The 21,465-nt window shown below is 37.5% G+C and overlaps 1 protein-coding gene across 1 annotated transcript in view; it reads left to right on the top strand.

Moving 5' to 3' along the window:
* LOC135221835 (S phase cyclin A-associated protein in the endoplasmic reticulum-like) overlaps positions 1 to 21,465 on the top strand; it is a 233,562-nt gene that overhangs the window by 101,963 nt on the left and 110,134 nt on the right. Inside the window, exon 14 of the mRNA XM_064259737.1 lies at positions 3,644 to 3,770. Coding sequence (XP_064115807.1) covers positions 3,644 to 3,770 — 127 coding nt within the window. The remainder of the gene's footprint in view (positions 1 to 3,643; positions 3,771 to 21,465) is intronic.

Below are 21,465 nucleotides of genomic sequence, written 5' to 3'. Positions count from 1 at the left end.
ATGAACTCTTAGTTTTGAATAAGGGTGCTGTGATTCTTTGAAAAAAATATTTTTTCCGCTTTGGCGCTCACTCTGAGACCCCCTCGGCATACGGAAGACGATTTTTATTATACCCCTTCGGCGTAAGAGGGTTAAGAACCAACTGTGATATTAGGAGAGAGTTATGTGTCTTGTTAGAGTTCTTAAATTTGATAGAACCAAGAGACTCGGGGTCCCAGTCGTTATCTTTGGTATTCAATAAAGGATCCCTCTTGCGCGATGTCCAGAAATGCCTGATCTTTCTTCTTAAGGGATGTGAGCTCTAAAGCTCATAGGAATGTTCCAGAGATATTAGGGCAATGGCTACATCTTTGGCTTTTAAACGCAATTTGTCACTGCGACAATTCAGTCTACATACTGGAAATATAGATCTGTTTTTGGATCCCATTATGTACGAGACTTGAAGTGGAGTATGTCTTCTGTTTATCTATCTCCTTGCCTAGGTGTTAGAGGATCAAGTTATGGGAAGCGTGGGGTATGTGGTACCTGGAGTACCCACCAGCCATTGATTTTTAATGGCTGGGTAGTGAGTTTCTAATGGTTTGCAGGTAACAAAGTGTTCTACTTATTTCTTTTGTACTGTGCCCAGGGGAAGTTAATTTACTAATTGAAGTTTTGGCAACCCTTGGTTGCAAAACACCCACTGTGTAGAGGCGACCCTCAGCTTTACTACTGTGCCACTCCTTGTTGAACATGAGCACAAAACCAGAGGCAGTAACCACCTGCTATGGCTCTTTCAACAGGTAAGGCTACAACAAGCATTGTTTTAATGCTGGCTATTTTTACTAGATCAAATTCATCTCCATTACAGGGTATGGTGTTTAAGTAGTGTGTGTGCATGTATCCAACCCCCAATTGTGTGGGATTCAGCAGTGTAATTACTTGGTAAGTTACATATATAAAAATGACATTTTTTAAATAAAATAAGATTTGATATATACTTACCAAGCAATTACATGATCAAAGCCTCCCTCCTCTCCTTTTATGGACATATAGAGTATGAATGAAGTGGGCTTTATAGCCGGTTTGTACAGTGGTGCTCAAATCTCATGCAACATGATTCTTTTTGTATCGTCCAGTTTCTCAGACTCAACGTGATGTTGCCAAGTAGTATTATACTATTTTTCTAATTTCATACATGTTGAAAAGTTTGTGAATTCACAGCTAGCCCTATTTTCCTTATGGTTATATAAATATGATCCCTTTTGTGCATTGATATAATTCGTAATCTGTGTGATTTAAACTGATTTTCTTTTTTTACGCTGCTAAGTTCAAATTGTGGTGTGATAAGGTTAGCTGTGGCATCAATGAAAGCACACTTTACATGTTCCTTGGACTGGCCAACATAACTACGTCTGCTGCATTATGACAGTAGACCTAATAAGCTCAACAGTCATAACAACATTTTCAACGTAGGAATATGATTTAAAACAAGTTTTCTTTGAATGTTGAAGCTTTCGGCTGTGTTTAAGCTGCCTGTATGTTGCAAAATGTTTTATAGGCCTAAAACAAATCTAAGCCTTCTGAGATCTAATCTGTTATTAATGAATTTATTTGTAGAGATTATCTGTTTTTTGGTGAATACAATAGGAATATGAATTACAACCAGTTTTCTTTGAAGGTTGAAGTTTTAGGCTGCGTTTAAGCTGCCTATATGTTGCAAAAGGATTTATAGGCCTAAAAGAATAATCTAAGCCTTATGAGATGTAATGTTGCTAATGTTTTTATTTGTAGAGATTACCTGTTCTCTGAGGAATAAAAGATAATGATTTTGATTATATGGAGAAGATGACTAGTAACCGAAATATCATAAGTATTAATATCAAGGCGTATGGAACACTTGTTTTTCAACTGGTTTAAAATATTATTTTCTTAAAAGTCCTTCTCCTCGTTTTTGGTGTATAATTTATTCTTTCATAAGGTAATTTGAAGAACAAGAATGTAGATAACCCCATTTGCTTTCTGGCCAGAAATTGTTAATAGAGAGATGTGATTGTTAATTGTAAAGTAAAGAAATCTAACACCTAGGCCTAGGAACAATATCTTGGCTTTGGCAAAAGAATAATTGCATAGGCGAATATTTGCTAGTATGCCATAATTTTTTTAATATTTAAGAATTATATCGATTAATTATGTATGAAAATCCAAATATTCCTCTAACACATATAAAGTAAGTGTTTTCAAGATAATTTCATTGTCGCTACTCACTGTAGACCTACTTAAGTTACACCGGGTGGTTGTTGTTGCACCGACACTAATGATACGTCAAACACGCTCTCCTCAACGTTGATATCGGTGGGCGCATTCTACTTTCGTATATACATATTTACATTTTTTTCAGCATTGAGGTGTAAAAGCAATCAAATAGGACTAATTCAAATTTTATGTTGGCTTTGGAAGCATTATAAATGTTATGTCAATTTTTTGTTCGTTTTTTTTTTATTTAACATTTGAACTGATGCTTGATGACGACTTCATTTTGGTCAAATGCTTCAGCGAAGTGTGAACGAGAGTTTTGAAATGTTTCGAACGAGTTTTTTCTGAAATTTGCTACACGTGGCATTTTCTTACAATTTTGACATATGTGACAGATTTCACTCTTATGAAACATATGTCCATATTGTATGCAATAATCGCTTTTCCGCATTGAAATAATAGATAAATATGGAGCATGCTAGGTTGCCAGTTAGTGAATTTTGAACAAAATCCTATTGAGTTATGTCGCATGAGATTTGAGCATCACTGTACTTATGCTTCCCCAAAAGTGGGCGGGGCCAGTTGCCTACTCCAAACAATCGAGTGATACCACAAATTTTAAACTCAAGCTGCCGTGATAGGTATGTACTATAGGAATGTAATTACTTGGCAAGTATATATAAAATTTATTGTAGAAATATGATTTTTTAATTTCAGTATGATGACAGGCTGACAGTTGAGGAACTGAAATTTTTCTTTTTTTGTTTTGTTTCATAAGTATGATATAAGTATGATTAAGTGTCCAGCCAACCATCAATCTTTTACTATGGTTAACTTGTTAGAAGTATTCATGAATGAATTTGTAACTTTTCATGTACTAACATTTCTGTGATCTTTAATGGAAAATTTACAGGTTTCAGCTATATAATTTTTTTACTAATTGGTGAAAGAGTTCCATTCCAGATTGGTTCGTACTTACAGAAATTTGCATGTTGTTTTGGTTCCAAAAAAAAAGTAAAGATACTATACAGTAGTAATTGGGATTAGCTATCATAGATATGAATATGTACATGTAAATTAGATTAAATATGGTGAGGATATATCTGATATCTTATTTATAAAGAAAGTTCCCTCTAGAAAGATGTGTAATAATTGACATAAAGCTTTAAGGAACTTATAGGTGCTTCCATCTGGTAAAAAAAGGAGTTAGAGTATTACAGGTGTTTCCATCGTGTGAAAAAGAAGGTTGAGTATTTAATCCTTTAATGCACTCAACACTGAGTATTGAATATTTGGTCATGCAATGGCTAATTGTCTGATTAAACTGCTGCAAAACCATAGCAGTATGCTTTTATTACATTTGGTGAATAGTTACATAGTTTTGTATGACCTTCATTTTTTTCTGCAGAAGTTATGATAGCGATAGCATAATGGATGAAGAGGAAATGTTCAACATAGTTGCCTTGGAGTCAGCCATTCAGGAGGAGCAGCGCCTAAAGAAACAAATTGAAGAAACAGAAAAAGAAGAGATTAAGGTAAGTTGATCGTACTTTTATTTGTGGTATTAGTAGGTACTTCTAGCTTAATTACGGTGGACCCCTGTATTCGCGTTCTGTGGATTCACTGATTCTCACATTCGCGGATTTCTCTTGGGAACGTTTCCCAGCATTATTCATGGAAAATTTTCATATTTGTGGTATTTTTCTATGAGAAACATCCACAAATTCTTCTTTTTTTTTTTATTAATTTCATCATAAAATGCACTTTTAGTGATAAATTATTAAAAAAGCCAAGTATAGAAAATTTTAGTGGGTTTATTTTGAGTTTTAACCAACAAAATAGGCTGTTTTCAGCATGTTTATAGGGGTTCCAACTATTCGCGGGTTCTAACTATTCACGGGGGCGTCTGGTACGCATACCCCACGAATACGGGGGGACCACTGTAGTTTCTTACCCTGCTGTTGTGTACAGGATATCCCGGAGTGTTTTGTGTATTCACTTGTGAATTTTTCTTATTTATTTGTTGGACTTCTTGTCCTGCTGCTAAAGAAAGATACTTGCACATAGGTGTTGGATGTACAGTTTACCCCTGCTGTTCGCGGACTCGCTTATTCGCGAATTTTTCTTTGAACCATATAGTATACCCGTTATTCGCAGAAAATTCGCCTGTTCACAGTATTTTTCACCGAGAAATATTCACAAATTACTGTATTTTCATATAATTTTTGTGACTAAATACACTATTTGTGATAAAATTATTAAATTACTCAGTTATACATAAGCATTTTTAGTTTTTTTTTCTTTGTGTTTTAACTATCAAAATAGGCAGTCCTAGTTATTGTTAGAGTGGTGTTAAGTTTCTCTTGATATGAGTAACTTGAACTGCTTTTATGACTGTAAACTTTTTTCAATGGGTTTTTGGCCAGGCATGAAATTTAAATCTTGACAAAGTCATGTGATCATGCTAATTAAAAACAGTTGTATGAATTTCCAACAACATCCCTCACTTTACCGTAACTTAGTAGCCATGCTATTTGTAACAAGAGTAAAGTTTGGTGGCTCATAAACTAATAAACTTTCCAATTAAGGATACTATTTATGAACAATTGTATATCACTAACCAAGCAGAACTTTTTTGTAACTTGAGTTTGAAAATAACATTTTCTCCACTAGAACTCCATATTCTTTGACCTTGCCTAAAGTACACATCTGCAGACATTTTCTATTTAAAAGTTATGCATGCATATACTCCTCAATATTGAAAACGATTCATATAGGGATGCAAAAGTTTTATATTATGTATGCTCACTCTCTATCTTGAGCAGATGTAGCATTTACTTACACAGCAGAACAATGCTGCTAGGTCAGCAGTTACTTATATTAAAGTTATGCCACCATAGAAATTTTAAATACAGAAATTTTAAATACAAAGCTACCGAAAGTGGTAAAGAAGTACTTCAAAATTATTATTCTGGGGTTTCAGACTAAGTTTTAGTTCCTCAGATCATATGTTAAAGTATGTTGGATCCTGCTCATGCTTGTAATAATTGTAGTGAAAATGAAAATAAAACGCCCAAAATTACAAATGCCATCTTCTGATCTTTTGTTGTCATTCTTTTCTGTAATTTTTTAACCTTTAAACCCATTATTTTGGGATGAATCGTACCTACTGTTAAAGTTATCTTAATCTGTGTGTCATAGGTTTGATTGGCATTCACAGAAAAAACAACAATGCTTGACTGACCTCTTCTCCACCAAAAATGTGTAGAATTTCTACTTGCCATATTACTGCGAATAGGGAAAGCAAAGGTATTAGGTTTTGCAGAAATTGTTTAGTGTTAAAGGGGGTATTCAGCAGAGCTTATAGTGTGTCAGTTGTAGAGGTAGGTGAATGTGACTTGAGCCTTAGATTTTATGTTGAGTTCCATCTCATGTAGCAATTGAAGGAATGAAAGAAACAGATATTGCAGCAAAGAAGCAATAAGATTACCCATCTTTCAATTCTATTTTTCAGTTGTAGATTGGCTAAATGTAATAAACTCAGTGATATGGGGAAAAGTGGCAACATAATTGGAGTAACATCCACAAAACAAACAAATAAAAACAATTAAAGACACTATCAGAAAATGGCCATCATCGTCAAGAAATGATAGTAAACAAGAAGTACTACTCGTAACAAGATTTAGAATAGGACAGTAATCTAACACAGTTTTTTTAATGTGCACACCATACAATCCCCACCAATTTGTGATATATGCCAAATACAAGTAGTATATCTATAAAGCATATAATAATGAAATGCCAGAAATATTGACACTTGAGAAACTTCTATATTTCAGTTATGAAATTTTTACAACATGGCAGCTTCTTAAATAAAAATTAATTTACTACCAATAAATTTTGCATATAAGATTACTATCTAATCCTTCAGGCCAGATGTAGAAGTGTGCTATTAACCCAGTTGTCTGGTAAAACTACTCTTAAAAAAGTAAGTCACCACTGTTTCTATTGTGACATGTTTGGCTCCTGCCTCTAATATAAATAATTTTTACTTGAAACTGATGCGAAAGTCATTTGGACATGATTAAAAATGAAATTGTAATGACTATCTCTTTATGAGATTGATTAAAGCAGGTTCGAAGGGACATCTCTGAAATGGTAACACATTATATGGGAGGAGATTGTGCTAGATTTCTTTCTCTCTCTCTTTCTCTAATTAATTATTCCAGTTATTTCTGAATAGTATATATATGAGGGAGGCCAGTGGGGTAACACACCATAAAGAGGTGACAGTGTCTTCAAATAACTTTTGCAGTGGGTCTCACGAAGTAAGTGACCACTTCATCAAGTACCATTTTTGCCCGGTTATATATAGTTACCAAATTGTTTCCATAAACGTCAACATTTACTTGCTTTTCAACTCTTTACAAATTCATTTTTTCTTCACGTTTACAAGACGAATCTTATGCTACTATTAATTCATTCAACCATTTTCTTAACAGCACCATTTTCCACTTTCTTGTTTTAGATTTCACATTAAAGAACATGAATAATTGTGTTTATCCTTCACAGTAGTGCCACTATACTAATTACAGTGACATCTCGACTTAACAGACAGTTTGGGGGTTTGCCCCTTCAGCTAAGTGACAAAATCTGCAAAGCACTGAAGACTGGATGTCATGGGGTCCATTCACATGGTTTATAGCATATCATAATTCAATACACAGCACTTTGTAGTCTATTTTATAATTATCATTCAATCTAAAAATACTGAAGTACTTATCATTCAAATTCAGAGATATATCTGCAAAATCAGTTACTTCTAAATACACACACACACATGTGTATATATATATATATATATATATATATATATATATATATATATATATATATATATATTATATATATATATATATATATATATATATATATATATATATATATATATATATATATATATATATATAATATATATATATATATATATATATATATATATATATATATATATATATATATATATATATATATATATATGTTGGAAATAATCAACACACAATCACATGTGGAACAGAAATAAATTTCTGACATCAGGATCTAACCCAGGTCTTGTCTCTCAATTGAAAGACCCGGGTTTGATCCTGATGTTATATACATACATATATATATATATATATATATATATATATATATATATATATATATATATATATATATATATATATATATATATATATATATATATATATATATATATCACACACACACGCACGCACACACACACACACACGCACACACACACACACACACACACACATGTACGTCCCATATAATACAAAAAAATTAACACTTTCTTTTTAAGAATAACCCCAAAGTCTCTATAAAAAAGACTTAAGAGTGCGTACTTTACCCGAACATGATACAACATATACACATACTGTGTACATACACAAGTTTGTGCATGTGTTTGTGCACCTTCCACCTTCACAAGAACAAAGAGGATAGCACTGTGGTGTGCAAGTGTGCATTTGTTCATTGTCCACCCACATAGGCATACCAAGGAAAGTGTTGGTCATGTGCATGTGTGTGTTTGTTTGTTTATTCACCGTGCTCTGTCCACCCTCGCCGAGGAGTAGTCTTTGTTGATTGTGTGCTTGTTCATTTATTCACCATCCACCTTCAGGCTCAAACAGGAAAGCCTGTCATTCACTGTCAGATACCCCAATGTACTTAGTAGATTATCCACTCATGACAAGAGTTCATCTGCTTGGGCAGGCTCAGTCCACAGTTTGATAATCCTTTCATATTTACTGGACTTTCTGCAAAGTAAAAAATTATATTATTGGACACCAGTTGATTCACTAAGTAGTGAAATCCACTAAGTTTAGGTGCCACTGTATTATTACACTTTCTCCTCAGTAGTTCCTGTTTTAGAAGCTAAGGTTATTTCCTTGTTAGAAGTACTTCTGAAACTGGAACTATTTTCTCAAGCAGGTGAGCGTTCTCCAATTGCGACATCATGCAAACCCTGCAACATCTCTAGGTCAGTTTTTGTGGTATAGTCTGTGGCCTCTTTTCCCTCTCTGTCTTCCTCTCAGCTATCTTCCCCCCAGCCGTCTGATGTTGGATCATTGCTCTCTCTGTTGCCTCCTGTTACCTCAGATATTTTGCAACAGTTTAAAGTCTAGTCTGCCGGCTGGGCTTATGAGAGCAGGAAGGTATATTGTTGGACCCAGGCACTGCTTCTGAAGAGGCAGCCTTTTCCTGAAGGTTTCTTGGACCATGTTATTCATAATTGCCTTGCTCCTCATTGTGGATCCACGTTTTGAGGCATTACTTACCAGGTAGGATTCTAATACAGGTAAGAATGTTCAAGGAAACTTGAAGTTTGCTGAGCTGAGCGGCAGCTGATGTTCTATTAGTTGCGGTAACCCGCTTTCATATCTCAGTGTAAGTGTCAGCAGACTGTAACAGTAGGTGGGATTTGTCCTAAGTAATGAAAATTTATATAATGAAACTTATAAATTCTTTTAAAGTTCGAACTCCCCCACCTCCCCAATTTCCCACATCTTATTGGGTTGTCAAGAAGAATTTTGACAAGAACAAAAACATTCTACACACACCTGGTGGAAAGTAGATGAACTAGGCATTGCATCCAGGTCAGCCGACCATTTTTATTTTTATTTTTTTGCCTTGAGTGCTGATCATGTTTATGACTTGAAGATGTATGCTAACATTAAAGCAAATAAGTTTCCAAATTGTAAATTTTATTGTAGAAAATTTCATTATATTATATAGTAGACTGCATAAGATGATAAATCTTATAAGCAACACAATAAAGCAGATAAAACCTATTGTGGTTGTGGTATTCCCTGGGGTGAGGGACCAGAACCACCCGCAATACTGAAAATCCGTGTTAAATTGTTACCCTCCTATAAGAACGCTTATAAAAGCCTATTTTAATAGTTCACACACCAAGTACTGTACCTATTTGTCTTAAACTAAAATGCTTATAACTGCCTATTTTAATAGTTCAAACATTGAATATACCTTAAAATATCATCCTAAAATACTATAATATAATTTCAAACTCATTTTACAACATTTTCCTTATGGAATATATGGCCTACAACTACGTGTGAAACTAATCAAGTTACCTGTGAGAGAGAGAGAGAGAGAGAGAGAGAGAGAGAGAGAGAGAGAGAGAGAGAGAGAGAAGTAAGTTATGTTTATATCGGTTAACTATTAAAAATGTTGGAACAATAATTTTTTATACATTTTACGATGATAATAGGTGAATATCATAATACAGTATAGATATATGTATGTATAAATATATTTATATTTGATCATGGTATCTCGAGTTCGTTTCCTGTTACCAGACATCATGAATTCTTCAAATTTCTTTGAAGTTGGAGCTCAAGGGTTTCTAGTGACAAGTGTATAAAAAAAGCAAAGAATTTAAGAAGTTAACCCTTAAACGCCGAAGCGGTAAAAATCAAAACCTCTCCCGAATGCCGGGGCTGGTTTGGAGTGAGCGCGGAAGCGGAAAAAGTAATTTTTTCAAAAAATCACCGCGCACTTAGTTTTGAAGATTAAGAGTTCATTTTTGGCTCCTTTTTTTGTCATTGCCTGAAGTTTAGTATGCAACCATCAGAAATGATAAAAATTATCATTATCATACATAAATAATGCGATATATGATAGCGCAAAAACGAAATTTCATATATAATTGTATTCAAATCGCGCTGTGCGCAAAACGGTTAAAGGTAACAAGTTACTTTTTTTTCGTTGTAATGTAAACTAAATTGCAATCTTTTTGGTATATAACACATTGTAAAACGATAAAAGCAACACAGAGAAAATATCATCACAAAATGATGCATGAATTCGTAACGCGCGGACGTAAAAAAATATTTTTTTTTTAAATTCACCATAAATCTAAATATTGTTATAGAGACTTCGAATTTGTTTCAAGATGAAGATAAATGATGGAATATTACAATACTGTAAGAGTTTTAGCTTACAATTGCAGTTTTCGACCATTTCCGACGAGTTAAAAATGACCAAATGTCGAAATTTTTTTATAAATTTTTTTTTATATGTAACTATTTCGGAAATTAGAAAAGCTACAACCTACAAATATTTTTCCTTTTATTCTACATGAAATTGCGCACATTTTCATATATAAAACTCTATGAAATGCCTAATATGAAACGGAGCAAATTTTCCGAGAATGCGATGTACGCAATTTGGAGATTTATGGTGGAGAATCCGCGCGCGGAGGGAAGGAAAGTTTTTTTCATAAATTCACCATAAATCGAAATATTGTGCTAGAGACTTTCAATTTGTTGCAAAATGAAGGTAAATGATTGAATATTACTAAAATATAAGAGTTTTAGCTTACAATTGCGTTTTTCGACCATTTCGGTAGAGTCAAAGTTGACCGAACGTGGTTTTTTTTCTATTTATCGTGATTTATATGCAAATATTTCGAAAATGAGAAAAGCTATAACCTTCAATTATTTTTTGTTGTATTCTACATGAAATTGCGCACATTTTCATATATAAAACTTTATCTAACGGCTAATTTAAAATGGTGCAAACATTACCACAATCGCACGTATGATTTTTTCGGAAGAGTTACCTCGCGGACGTAAGGAAAATGTTATTTTTTTCATAAATTCACCATAAATCAAAATATTGTGCTAGAGACTTCCAATTTGTTCCAAAATGAAGGTAAATGATTGAATATTACTAAAATATAAGAGTTTTAGCTTACAATTGCTTTTTTCGACCATTTCAGTAGAGTCAAAATTGACCGAAGGTTGAAAATTTGTCACTTATCATTTTTTATATGAAAATATTTCAAAACTGATAAAAGCTACAACCATTGGTTGTTTTTAGTTGTATTGTGCATGAAATTGCGCACATTTCCATATATAAAACTTTATGTAACTGCTAATTTTAAAATGGTGCAAACATTACCACAATCGCATGTATGATTTTTTTCGGAAGAGTTACCGCGCGGACGTAAGGAAAAAGTTTTTTCATAAATTCACCATAAATCGAAATATTGTGCTAGAGACTTCCAATTTGTTGCAAAATTAAGGTAAATAGTTGAATATTACTACAATATAAGCGTTTTAGCTTACAATTGCATTTTTCGACCATTTCGGTAGAGTCAAAGTTGACTGAAGGTTGAAATTTTGGCACTTATTGTTATTTATATGGAAATATTTCAAAACTGATAAAAGCTACAATCATGAGTATTTTTTTGTTGTATTCTAAATGAAATTGCACACATTTTCTTATATAATACTTCATGTAACGGATAATTTAAAACGGTGCAAAAATTATGTCAAAGTGACGAAATAATTTTTGAGATGTGTCACTGATACTTATTAGTGCGATAAGAAAGAAATTCGCGCTTGCGCGCCTGCGTAACGATTGTAAACAAAACAACGCCTTGATCCGTGAACTCCCAGCATCCCCCAAGGCGTGTGATTCAAAAGTTTTCGGCTGGTAGGCCTATAAGTATTTTTCCGCGAATTTTTAAAAAAACTTTTTTGAGTCGACGTATGGTACGTCCATTCGGCATACGGGAGACATTTTAACTCAACGTTTAATACGTCCATTCGGTGTTTAAGGGTTAAGAGGACATTGCAGCTATTACAATTTCATACATGTATACTATATATAATTGCTTTATTCATTAAAGAAATGCAGGCGTTGATACTGTTTTTGGAATTAACCTGCTAGTTCAAAGGGTCAAAAGTGTTTTGTCTGCTTGATACCAGAAATTATCCATGTATGCATTAAGATTTGGGCCCCCCTGGAAAATATGCTGCGGGTGCCCATGGGGTAAACTCTACAAAGACAAAAGCTGAGTTACTGATATATATATATATTATATATGTCTATAGTATAATATATATATAATATTATATATTATATATTTATATATATATGTATATATATGTATATATATATATATATATATATATATATATATATATATATATATATATATATATATATATATAATATATATGTGTGTGTGTATATATATATATATATATAATATATATATATATCTGTATATATATATATATATATATATACATATATATATATATATTATATATACAGGCAGGCCCCGGGTTTGGGACGACGGGGGTTCCGTTCTTAAGACGCGTCGTAACCCAAAAATCGTCGTAAGCCGGAACGACGTTCTTGAAAACATGTCCACAGGGTAAATTTCACTAATTTGCAATTTTTCTTAGGGCTGTATCATCACTAATTTACTTTTTTCATGTGCGACACTGTGTATTTACAAATTACTGTATATTTTCATTAAAATTCGTTGACCATTGTATGGCATTGTTAAGCTCGAGCGTCACTGGAGTTATGAGGTGGGGAAATTGATACAGAAAAAGACAAAGGGAAGAATTTTCTTTTGAAATTAGTTATAGTAGTTTTTACTACTTCTATTATTATTATTATTATTATTATTATTATTATTATTATCATTATTATTATTATTATTTGAAAATATAATAAACACATGCATCTACCATAAAAATTCTCTCATCTCAGTAAGAAAGAGGAATTATCCTTACAAGTGAAATGGAAAGGTCATTTTCATCTCTTTAAAATACGACCATTATGAATTTTGTAATTATAGTTTTATTATTATTATTATTATTATTATTATTATTATTATTATTATTATTAAATAACTGAAATTATCAATAAACATTTTACATACTAGTGCCATAAAAATTCTTTCATCTCTGTAAAAGAGAGAGAGAGAGAGAGAGAGAGAGTTTGTTTATCTCTCTCTGTTCTCTCAAAAAATACTTATAACGCTTCCAGCGAAAGAGAGGGAGGGAGTTACCACTATGACACATTATTATCTTGTGTGGCAAAAAGAGAGAGAGAGAGAGAGAGAGAGAGAGAGAGATTAACCTTAATTAAAAGTGACGTGGATAGATTAGTACGTATTGTATTTCTTTAAAATACTATCACATATGAATTTTGGAATTATACAGTTATTATTATTATTCTTATTATTATTTAGTATTGTTATTCATTATTATTATTATATTATTATATTGGTTATTAGTTTATTGTGGTATTTATTATTATTATTTGAAAGTATTAAAAAAAAACAAAAATAGTACAAGTACATAAAAAATCTCGAGTCTCAGTAAATGAGAGAGAGAGAGAGAGAGAGAGAGAGAGAGAGAGAGAGGGGGGGGGGAAATCTCATGAACACGTGATTGCAACACTGCAGTTCTTCCCCCTCATGGCTGTCACAGACCTTGATATATCTGCAGTTTTAGTACCTGGATCTCGAGAAAAGGTTACTGGAAGTTACTTGAAGAAGACTGGGATTTCCTTCATTCTTCCATAATTTTTTAAATATAAGCTAAAATCTTACTAATTCACTATGGTATTTTCTTCAATGAATTGATATTATTGCTGTATAAATTATATTAATTTGATTTGAAAATAGTAAATCATTTATTTATCATACAAAAAAACACACATCTTTGTAGTAGAGAGAGAGAGAGAGAGAGAGAGAGAGAGAGAGAGAGAGAGAGAGAGAGAGAGAATTATTATTTTTATTATGTGATATCATTTCAACTTATCAAACTTACTAATACAGTATTAATTAAAATTAATATTTGAAAATTAGTAAATCATTTTTGTATTATAAAAATGTATTTAGTCATGAAAATAAACATCAAAATACACTAATCAGTGATTATTTTCGTCGGAAAATACAAAGAAAGAGAGAGAGAGAGAGAGAGAGAGAGAGAGAGAGAGAGAGAGAGAGAGAGAGAGAGAGAGAGAGAAACTATGGTTTTTATATCCAAGTCTAAGTAGAGTATATATGGATTCTTCAAGTGAAATAATGTTTCAATGATATTTTGCTGTTTTGTATTAAAGGATATGTATACTGTTTGAGAATGCATTCCTTATCCTTGACTATGGTTACCATACAGTTTAATAGCGTAAATTAATTTATGCACCCTCCGCTCAGAAACTAGTTCTGCGTATGAGGTATCGTTAAAAGGCATAAAAAACCTTCATAACCTTGGAATTTGCGTTGTAATCTAACCAGAAACTTAGTTTTGTTAATTATGTATACTGGAAACAAGCAATGATTTTTTCATTATTTGCGCTTTTGGACTGTTATAAACTGCGCATCCCAAGCTAGTGTATTCATTCGCTCAGAAACTAGTTCCGCATATGCGTCACTAAAAAAAATTAAAAAAATATGACATAAAAAGTGTCGAAAATCATCATAACCTAAAAATTTTTGTTGTAATCTAACCAAAAACTTATTTTTATTAATATACTCTGCTAAACTATAAAGGATTCTTATCATAGTATGCGTTTTTTAAAAGCGTCGCTAACTCGGAGCGTTGGAAGCGTCAGCGTCGTAACCTCGGAACAAGCGTCGTAACCCAGGGCGGATTTTTCAATGAATATTTAAGAAAAAGCGTCGTAACCTCAGAACGTCGTAAGCCGGACCCGTCGTAACCCGGGGACCGCCTGTATATATATATATTATATAATTATATAATATATATATATATCTATATATATATATATATATCTATATATATCTATAGAGAGAGAGAGAGAGAGAGAGAGAGAGGAGAGAGAGAGAGAGAGCCAGTTCCTCTATGCAGCTTAATTCTATCATTTTTATCATCTTTTATATTTCAACAGCTTTGAAGGAAGTAATTCATTCTATTCTTCATATAATCAGTAAAATATATACTGTACACTGGTCAAAACTATATGTAATATATTCAAAACACACGCACTTACAGACAGAATAACAGCTAAGACCTGATTAGCTGGCTAGTTGCCATGGTGATCTGTTAGTCATTGACAGCCCTCGACTTCTGTTCTATTTATAAACATTTTGATCACAAAATGCGAATGCAAACCATTGACTTCGGTACTAACAATAAAGAACAACCCTCTCGAAGATCGATATGATGAAATGTATTTTGTAGTGTTGCTTATCGTTGAAATTCAAAAGTTGGATTACAATTATTTTGATCATGTATACATATTTTTTGTTTTTACGGAATGTTAGTTGATAACAAAATATGTTAGTGAACACATTTTGTTATCATTGGTGATCTTAATACTATCAAATTCATTTAACAGTATACGTACAGGCAGTCCCCGAGTTACGGCGGGGGTTCCATTCTTGAGACGTGTTGTAAGCCGAAAATCTTCGTAACCCAGAACATCGTCAAAAATCCCAAGAAAACCTTACTTTGTTCATGAAACTTACCTGTCAGATATATATATAGCTGTATTTTCTGACGTCCAACAGAATTTCAAAACTCGCGGCACACGTAGTGGGCGGCCAGGTGGTAGTACCATTCCCGCCGCTGGGAGGCGGATATCAGGAACCATTCCCATTTACTATTCATATTTTTTCTGTCGCCGGTGCTGTAAACAACTGTTTGCAGTACCTCCGTCTAGGATTTTTGGATTATCTCGTTTCTAAGTATCTGGATTGACTTTTGGTTATCGACTCTTGATTGTTGGATTGGCACGCGTAATAGTGGACTGTTTTTTGAATTTGGATTGGCTTTTCTGTGTACATGATGTCAGGATCAAGTACAGGGAGTTTCAGAGTGTGTGAGGGATGTGAATGTAAGGTGAGGCTTCTTAAACCTTCAGTTGATCCTCACACAGTATGTATGGAATGCAGGGGGCATGTTTGTTTGGTTAATGATCGGTGCAATGAATGCAAGGATTTGACCGATGATGGATGGAAGATGTATGAGACCTATCGGTGTAAATTGGAGCGTGATAGAGTCAGGAGGGCTTCCTCCAAGAGCAGTTCTACAAAAGGTAAGGAATGTAACATTTTTCCTCCTCTAACACCGGTAGATTTTGTTTCACCTAAACCTGTGATGTTGCCTTCGGGCCCTGTTTCTGTGTCTGGAGAAGGTAATGCCCTTTCTCTGATTCTCGAGTCTCTGCGCACTCTTGAATCTAAAGTGTTGGCCTTGGAATCTGGCCCTGTGAAAGTTTGTGATCGTGCCCTTAGTGTTGTGGAGGGGGCGTCAGATCGGCACCGCCCCCCCCCCATAACGCCTCTAGGCTGATGACCTCTATCGGACTCCCAGGAGGGTATGTCGAAAGCCGCAAGAGGGTTACGGTGGCTCCCCACCGATCTGGTGTCCCTTCGGCAGGCCTTGTTGCAAAGTCCCAGGCTGCCAAGGAGCGCGCTCGAGTGCGTATCCTGAAGGACTGTTTCTCGTCCTCCGAAGCATCCTCCCCGCGCAAGGGGTGGAGCGCTCGGAGTGACTCGCGTCCTCTGAAAAGGACTTTTCGTTGTGAGGACGCTTCATGTCCTTTTTCACCAGTTTCTTTGCGTTCTTCTCCGGTTGCTTTAGACGCCTTTCCTCCTCAGAAAAGAGGCAGGTTGTCTTCCGGTGAGGACGTCCAGTCGCGCTTCGATTGCTCTTTGGAGAAGCAGGTAGCTGTACCTGTGAGAAAGAAGGAGGCGTCCCCTCGCCCCTCGCCTTCTCGCAGGTTCAGTTCTGCCCCTTCTAGTTCGTCACCTACGAAGAATATTCTTTTGTTCCTTCAGGGCCAGATTTCTACTCTTATGGCTCAGAGGACTCGCCCAGCAGCAGTCGAGCCTAAGCGGAGAAAGGACGTCAGGCTGCCTGTCAAGAGGACGAAGCAGTCTCCTTCTCTCTCTCCTTGTTCGTCTCTTTTCCCGCCTTCGGATCATAGCCGATCTCGTTCTCCTGATATAGCTTGCGCTCAGCAGGACGCTTTTCGCTTTCGTCAGGACGCTTTCTACGCGAAGCAGGACGCTTTTGAGGATGCTCAGCAGGACGCTTTTCGAACAAGACAGGACGCTTTTGAAAGACAGGACGCTTTCGAGGACGCTCAGCAGGACACTTTCCATGCTAAGCAGGACGCTTTTCACGAGAAGCGGGACGCTTTTGAGGCCTCTCGTCAGGACGCTCGTGTCGACGCTCGTGTCGACGCTCGAAGGGACGTGTCTCCCCATAAGGAGTTTGTTAGAGTGCATAGAGACTTTACCATCCGGTCTTAGTAGTGCTATCAAGAAGCATAAGATCTCTTCAGTTAGAAGTAAGGCAGTCTCCGTCGTTTCACAGGACGCTCGACGCACCCGAGACGTTCTTCCTTCTGCAAGTGTTAAGGATCGTCGTAAGGACGAGTCCGTGCCTGAAGCATCAACTTCTAAGCAGCGGAAGTCTTTGTTTAAGCCTAGACCCGCTGGACGTACGCCCTCTCCGGATGGACGATCACCGGTTCCTCTTAGCGAGCTCAGTGGAAGAGGAACCTCCTTTGGTTTCGTCTGTCTCTGACTATAAGGTTCTTGTGCGGCTGTTACGTTCGTCCTTCGGGGACAAGTTTCAGCCGGCAGCTCCTAGGTCTCCTCCCTCGCAACTTTCGTCTTCCAAGTCATTCAAGACACCGGAGTTTGTTGAGATGAAGACTTCTCTTTCAACCAAGAGGGCTTTCAAGAAGCTCCAGGACTTTATGACTCGAAGGAAGGATCAGGGCAAGACGACTTTCGCCCTTCCTCCCTCTAGACTCTCCGGGAAAGGAGGCGTTTGGTATGAGACCAAGGAAGACGTGGGTGTGAAGGTTCCTTCGTCTGCACTTGGGGACTTCTCCAGCTTAGTGGACGCCCAGAGGAGGTCCCTCTTATCAGCTGCAAAGGTGTCCTGGACTCCTTCGGAGACGGACCACCACTTGAAAGGACTGCTGCGCACGTTAGGAGTCTTCAACTTCTTGGACTGGTGCTTGGGAGTTCTGGACCTTCAATCTAGAAGCCCTGACTCTCTCAGTCTGGGGGAGCTGTCCAGTGTGTTGTCATGTATGGACAAGGCCGTCAGGGATGGTTCGGAAGAGCTAGTTTCTCACTTTGGAACAGCTTTCCTTAAGAAAAGAGCTCTTCTTTGTAATTTCACCGCAAAGTCGGTTACTCCCGCTCAGAAAGCGGAATTGCTCTTTTCTCATCTTTCGGACCATCTTCCCCCAGACGATGGTAAAAGATTTAGCGATTAGTTTGCAGGAGAAGGCGACCCAGGACCTATTAGCACAGTCCTCGAGGCGTCCAGCAGTTCCTTCTACATCATCGTTTGTGAGACCTCCGAAGAAAGTTAAACCCTTTCGCGGAGCTCCTCCCTCGAGAGCAGCTCCTCGAGGGAGAGGACTTTCAAGAGGAAGAGCTTCCTTTAAACCTAAATCAGCCAAATGAAGAACATGTCCTTCAGACGCCAGTCGGGGCCAGACTGAAGTTTTTTGCGGGTGCATGGAGACAGAGAGGGGCGGACCCTTGGACTCTCAAGATCGTAGAGCAAGGGTACAAGATCCCCTTTTTGCATCCTCCTCCTCTAACATCAACTCCCAGAGACCTTTCCCCGTCTTATCAGGGAGAGAAGAAACGCATCCTTTTTGATCTTTTAGATCAGATGATCGAAAAAAGAGCGGTGGAACAAGTCGTGGACCTGGGGTCACCAGGCTTCTACAACAGGATTTTCCTGGTACCGAAGCAGTCGTCGGGTTGGCGCCCAGTCCTGGATGTAAGCAGGCTCACTCTTTTTGTAGAAAAAAGCAAGTTCAAGATGGAGACGCCTCAGTCAGTGCTAGGAGCCTTGAGACCTGGCGACTGGATGGTGTCCCTAGACCTGCAGGACGCGTACTTTCACGTCCCCGTCCACCCTCTTTCAAGGAAGTACCTGAGATTCGTTTTAGGAAACAGAGTATGGCAATTCAGAGCCCTTTGTTTCGGTCTCAGCTTGGCTCCGTAATTATGAAGAATGTAGCGAGGTGGTTACATTCTTCAGGGATCAGAATATCCCTATACCTTGACGATTGGTTGATCAGAGCGTCGTCGAAAGGGAAATGTCTGAAGGACCTTCAGTCAACTTTAGCCTTAGCAAAGTCCCTGGGACTTTTAGTCAACTCCGAAAAGTCACATCTGACCCCGACACAGTCCATCGTGTATCTGGGGATTCAGATGGATTCAGTGGCTTTTCGGGCGTTTCCGTCCCAGGAACGTCAGCGTCTAGGCTTAGAGAAAGTCTCAGCCTTCCTAGGGAGAGAGACTTGCTCGGCGAGGGAATGGATGAGTCTGCTGGGCACCATTTCCTCGCTGGAAAAGTTTGGGAAGACTGCACCTCAGGCCTCTTCAATTTTCCCTAGCGGAAGAATGGAAAGCCAAGGAGGATCTGAATGCGATCTTGAAGATCTCAAATCCAGTGAAAGGCCACTTAAGATGGTGGCTCGACCCTCAGAAGTTGCGAGAGGGCTTATCCCTAAATCTTCTGAGCCCCGACCTAGTGTTGTTTTCAGACGCTTCCATTTCCGGTTGGGGAGCAATACTAGGAGGGGAGGAAGTGTCAGGCTCCTGGAGAAGGGAACAGGTAGCCTGGCACATCAATGTGAAAGAACTAGCAGCGATCTTCCTGTCGCTGCAGTTCTTCGAAGACAAAGTGACAGGCAAGGTCATCCAAGTCAACTCGGACAACACCACAGCCCTTGCATATCTGAAGAATCAGGGAGGAACACACTCCCGATCCCTTTTTCACCTGGCAAGGGAAGTTCTGCTATGGGCAGATGTGAGGCAGATCAAGATCCTGACGAGATTCGTCGCAGGGGTACAGAACGTCAGGGCGGACCTTCTCAGTCGACAAGATCAAATCCTGCCAACAGAGTGGACCTTACACCAAGAAGTGTGTCAACAACTATGGAAGTTGTGGGGACGTCCTCTAATCGACCTGTTCGTGACGTCGAGGACGAAGAGGCTTCCTCTGTATTGCTCCCCGGTCTTGGATCCAGGAGCAATTGCGGTGGATGCATTGCTCTGGAGTTGGACAGGCCTAGACCTTTACGCCTTTCCTCCATTCAAGATCATGGGGGAAGTCATGAGGAAGTTCGCAGCTTCAGAAGGGACAAGGTTGACCCTGATCGCCCTGATGTGGCCAGCGAGAGAATGGTTCACAGAGGTCATGACATTCCTTGTGGACTTCCCAAGGACGTTGCCCTGGAGGAGAGATCTACTCAAACAGCCTCACTTTGAAAGGTATCACCAAAACCTCTCCGCTCTGGATCTGACTGCGTTCAGACTATCGAAAAGTTGGCCAGAGCGAGAGGTTTTTCGAAAGCAGCTGCGAGAGCAATCGCTAATGCTAGAAGAGCCTCTTCAAGAGCTGTTTACCAATCGAAGTGGGCCTCCTTCAGGGCATGGTGCAGAAAGGAGGGGATTTCCTCTTCCACGACCTCTGTGAACCAGATAGCCGATTTTCTGCTTTTCCTAAGAAATGTGCAAAAATTGGCAGTCCCGACCATTAAGGGATATAAGAGTATGTTGTCAGCCGTTTTTCGACACAGAGGACTGGACCTCTCTGACAACAAGGATCTCCACGACCTCTTGAGATCATTTGAAACCACCAAGATTCCACAAGCAAGACCGCCTTCATGGAACCTCGACGTGGTTCTTAAACATTTAATGTCAAGTCCTTTTGAGCCTCTCCACGAAGCGTCTCTACGGAACTTGACGAAGAAAGCGCTTTTTCTAACTTCTCTGGCGACGGCGAAGAGAGTTAGTGAAATACAAGCGTTCAGTAGCCAAGTGGGCTTCAAGGGGGACAACGCTGTCTGCTCGTTGAGTCCAACTTTCTTGGCTAAGAATGAGAACCCGTCTAACCCTTGGCCCAAGAGCTTTGAGATCAAAGGTATGTTGAGTCTCGTGGGTCAAGAACCAGAGAGAGCCCTGTGCCCTGTCAGGGCTCTCAAGTTCTATATTCACAGAACTAAAGAGGTAAGAGGTCCCTCAGGTAATCTCTGGTGCTCGGTGAAAAGACCAGAATTGCCTTTGTCGAAGAATGCTGTGGCTTTCTTTCTGAGGGAAGTCATTAAAGAGGCTCATTCATCTTGCCAGAAGACTGATTTGAGCCTCTTACAAGTGAAAGCTCACGAAGTCAGAGCCGTAGCTACCTCTCTTGCCTTCCAAAGGAATATGTCTATCAAGGATATCCTTGATAGCACCTTTTGGAGGAGCAATTCCGTATTCGCTTCACATTACCTTCGGGATGTGAGAACGATTTTACGAGAAACTGTAGTTTTTCTTTGGGGCCATACATTTCTGCGGACACAGTTTTGGGGGCTGAAGGTAGCTCTCTCCCTATC

The sequence above is a fragment of the Macrobrachium nipponense genome, chromosome 3 (genome assembly GCF_015104395.2).
Source record: "Macrobrachium nipponense isolate FS-2020 chromosome 3, ASM1510439v2, whole genome shotgun sequence".
Classification (NCBI taxonomy): domain Eukaryota; kingdom Metazoa; phylum Arthropoda; class Malacostraca; order Decapoda; family Palaemonidae; genus Macrobrachium; species Macrobrachium nipponense.
This window is presented reverse-complemented; position numbering and strand designations above follow the sequence as displayed.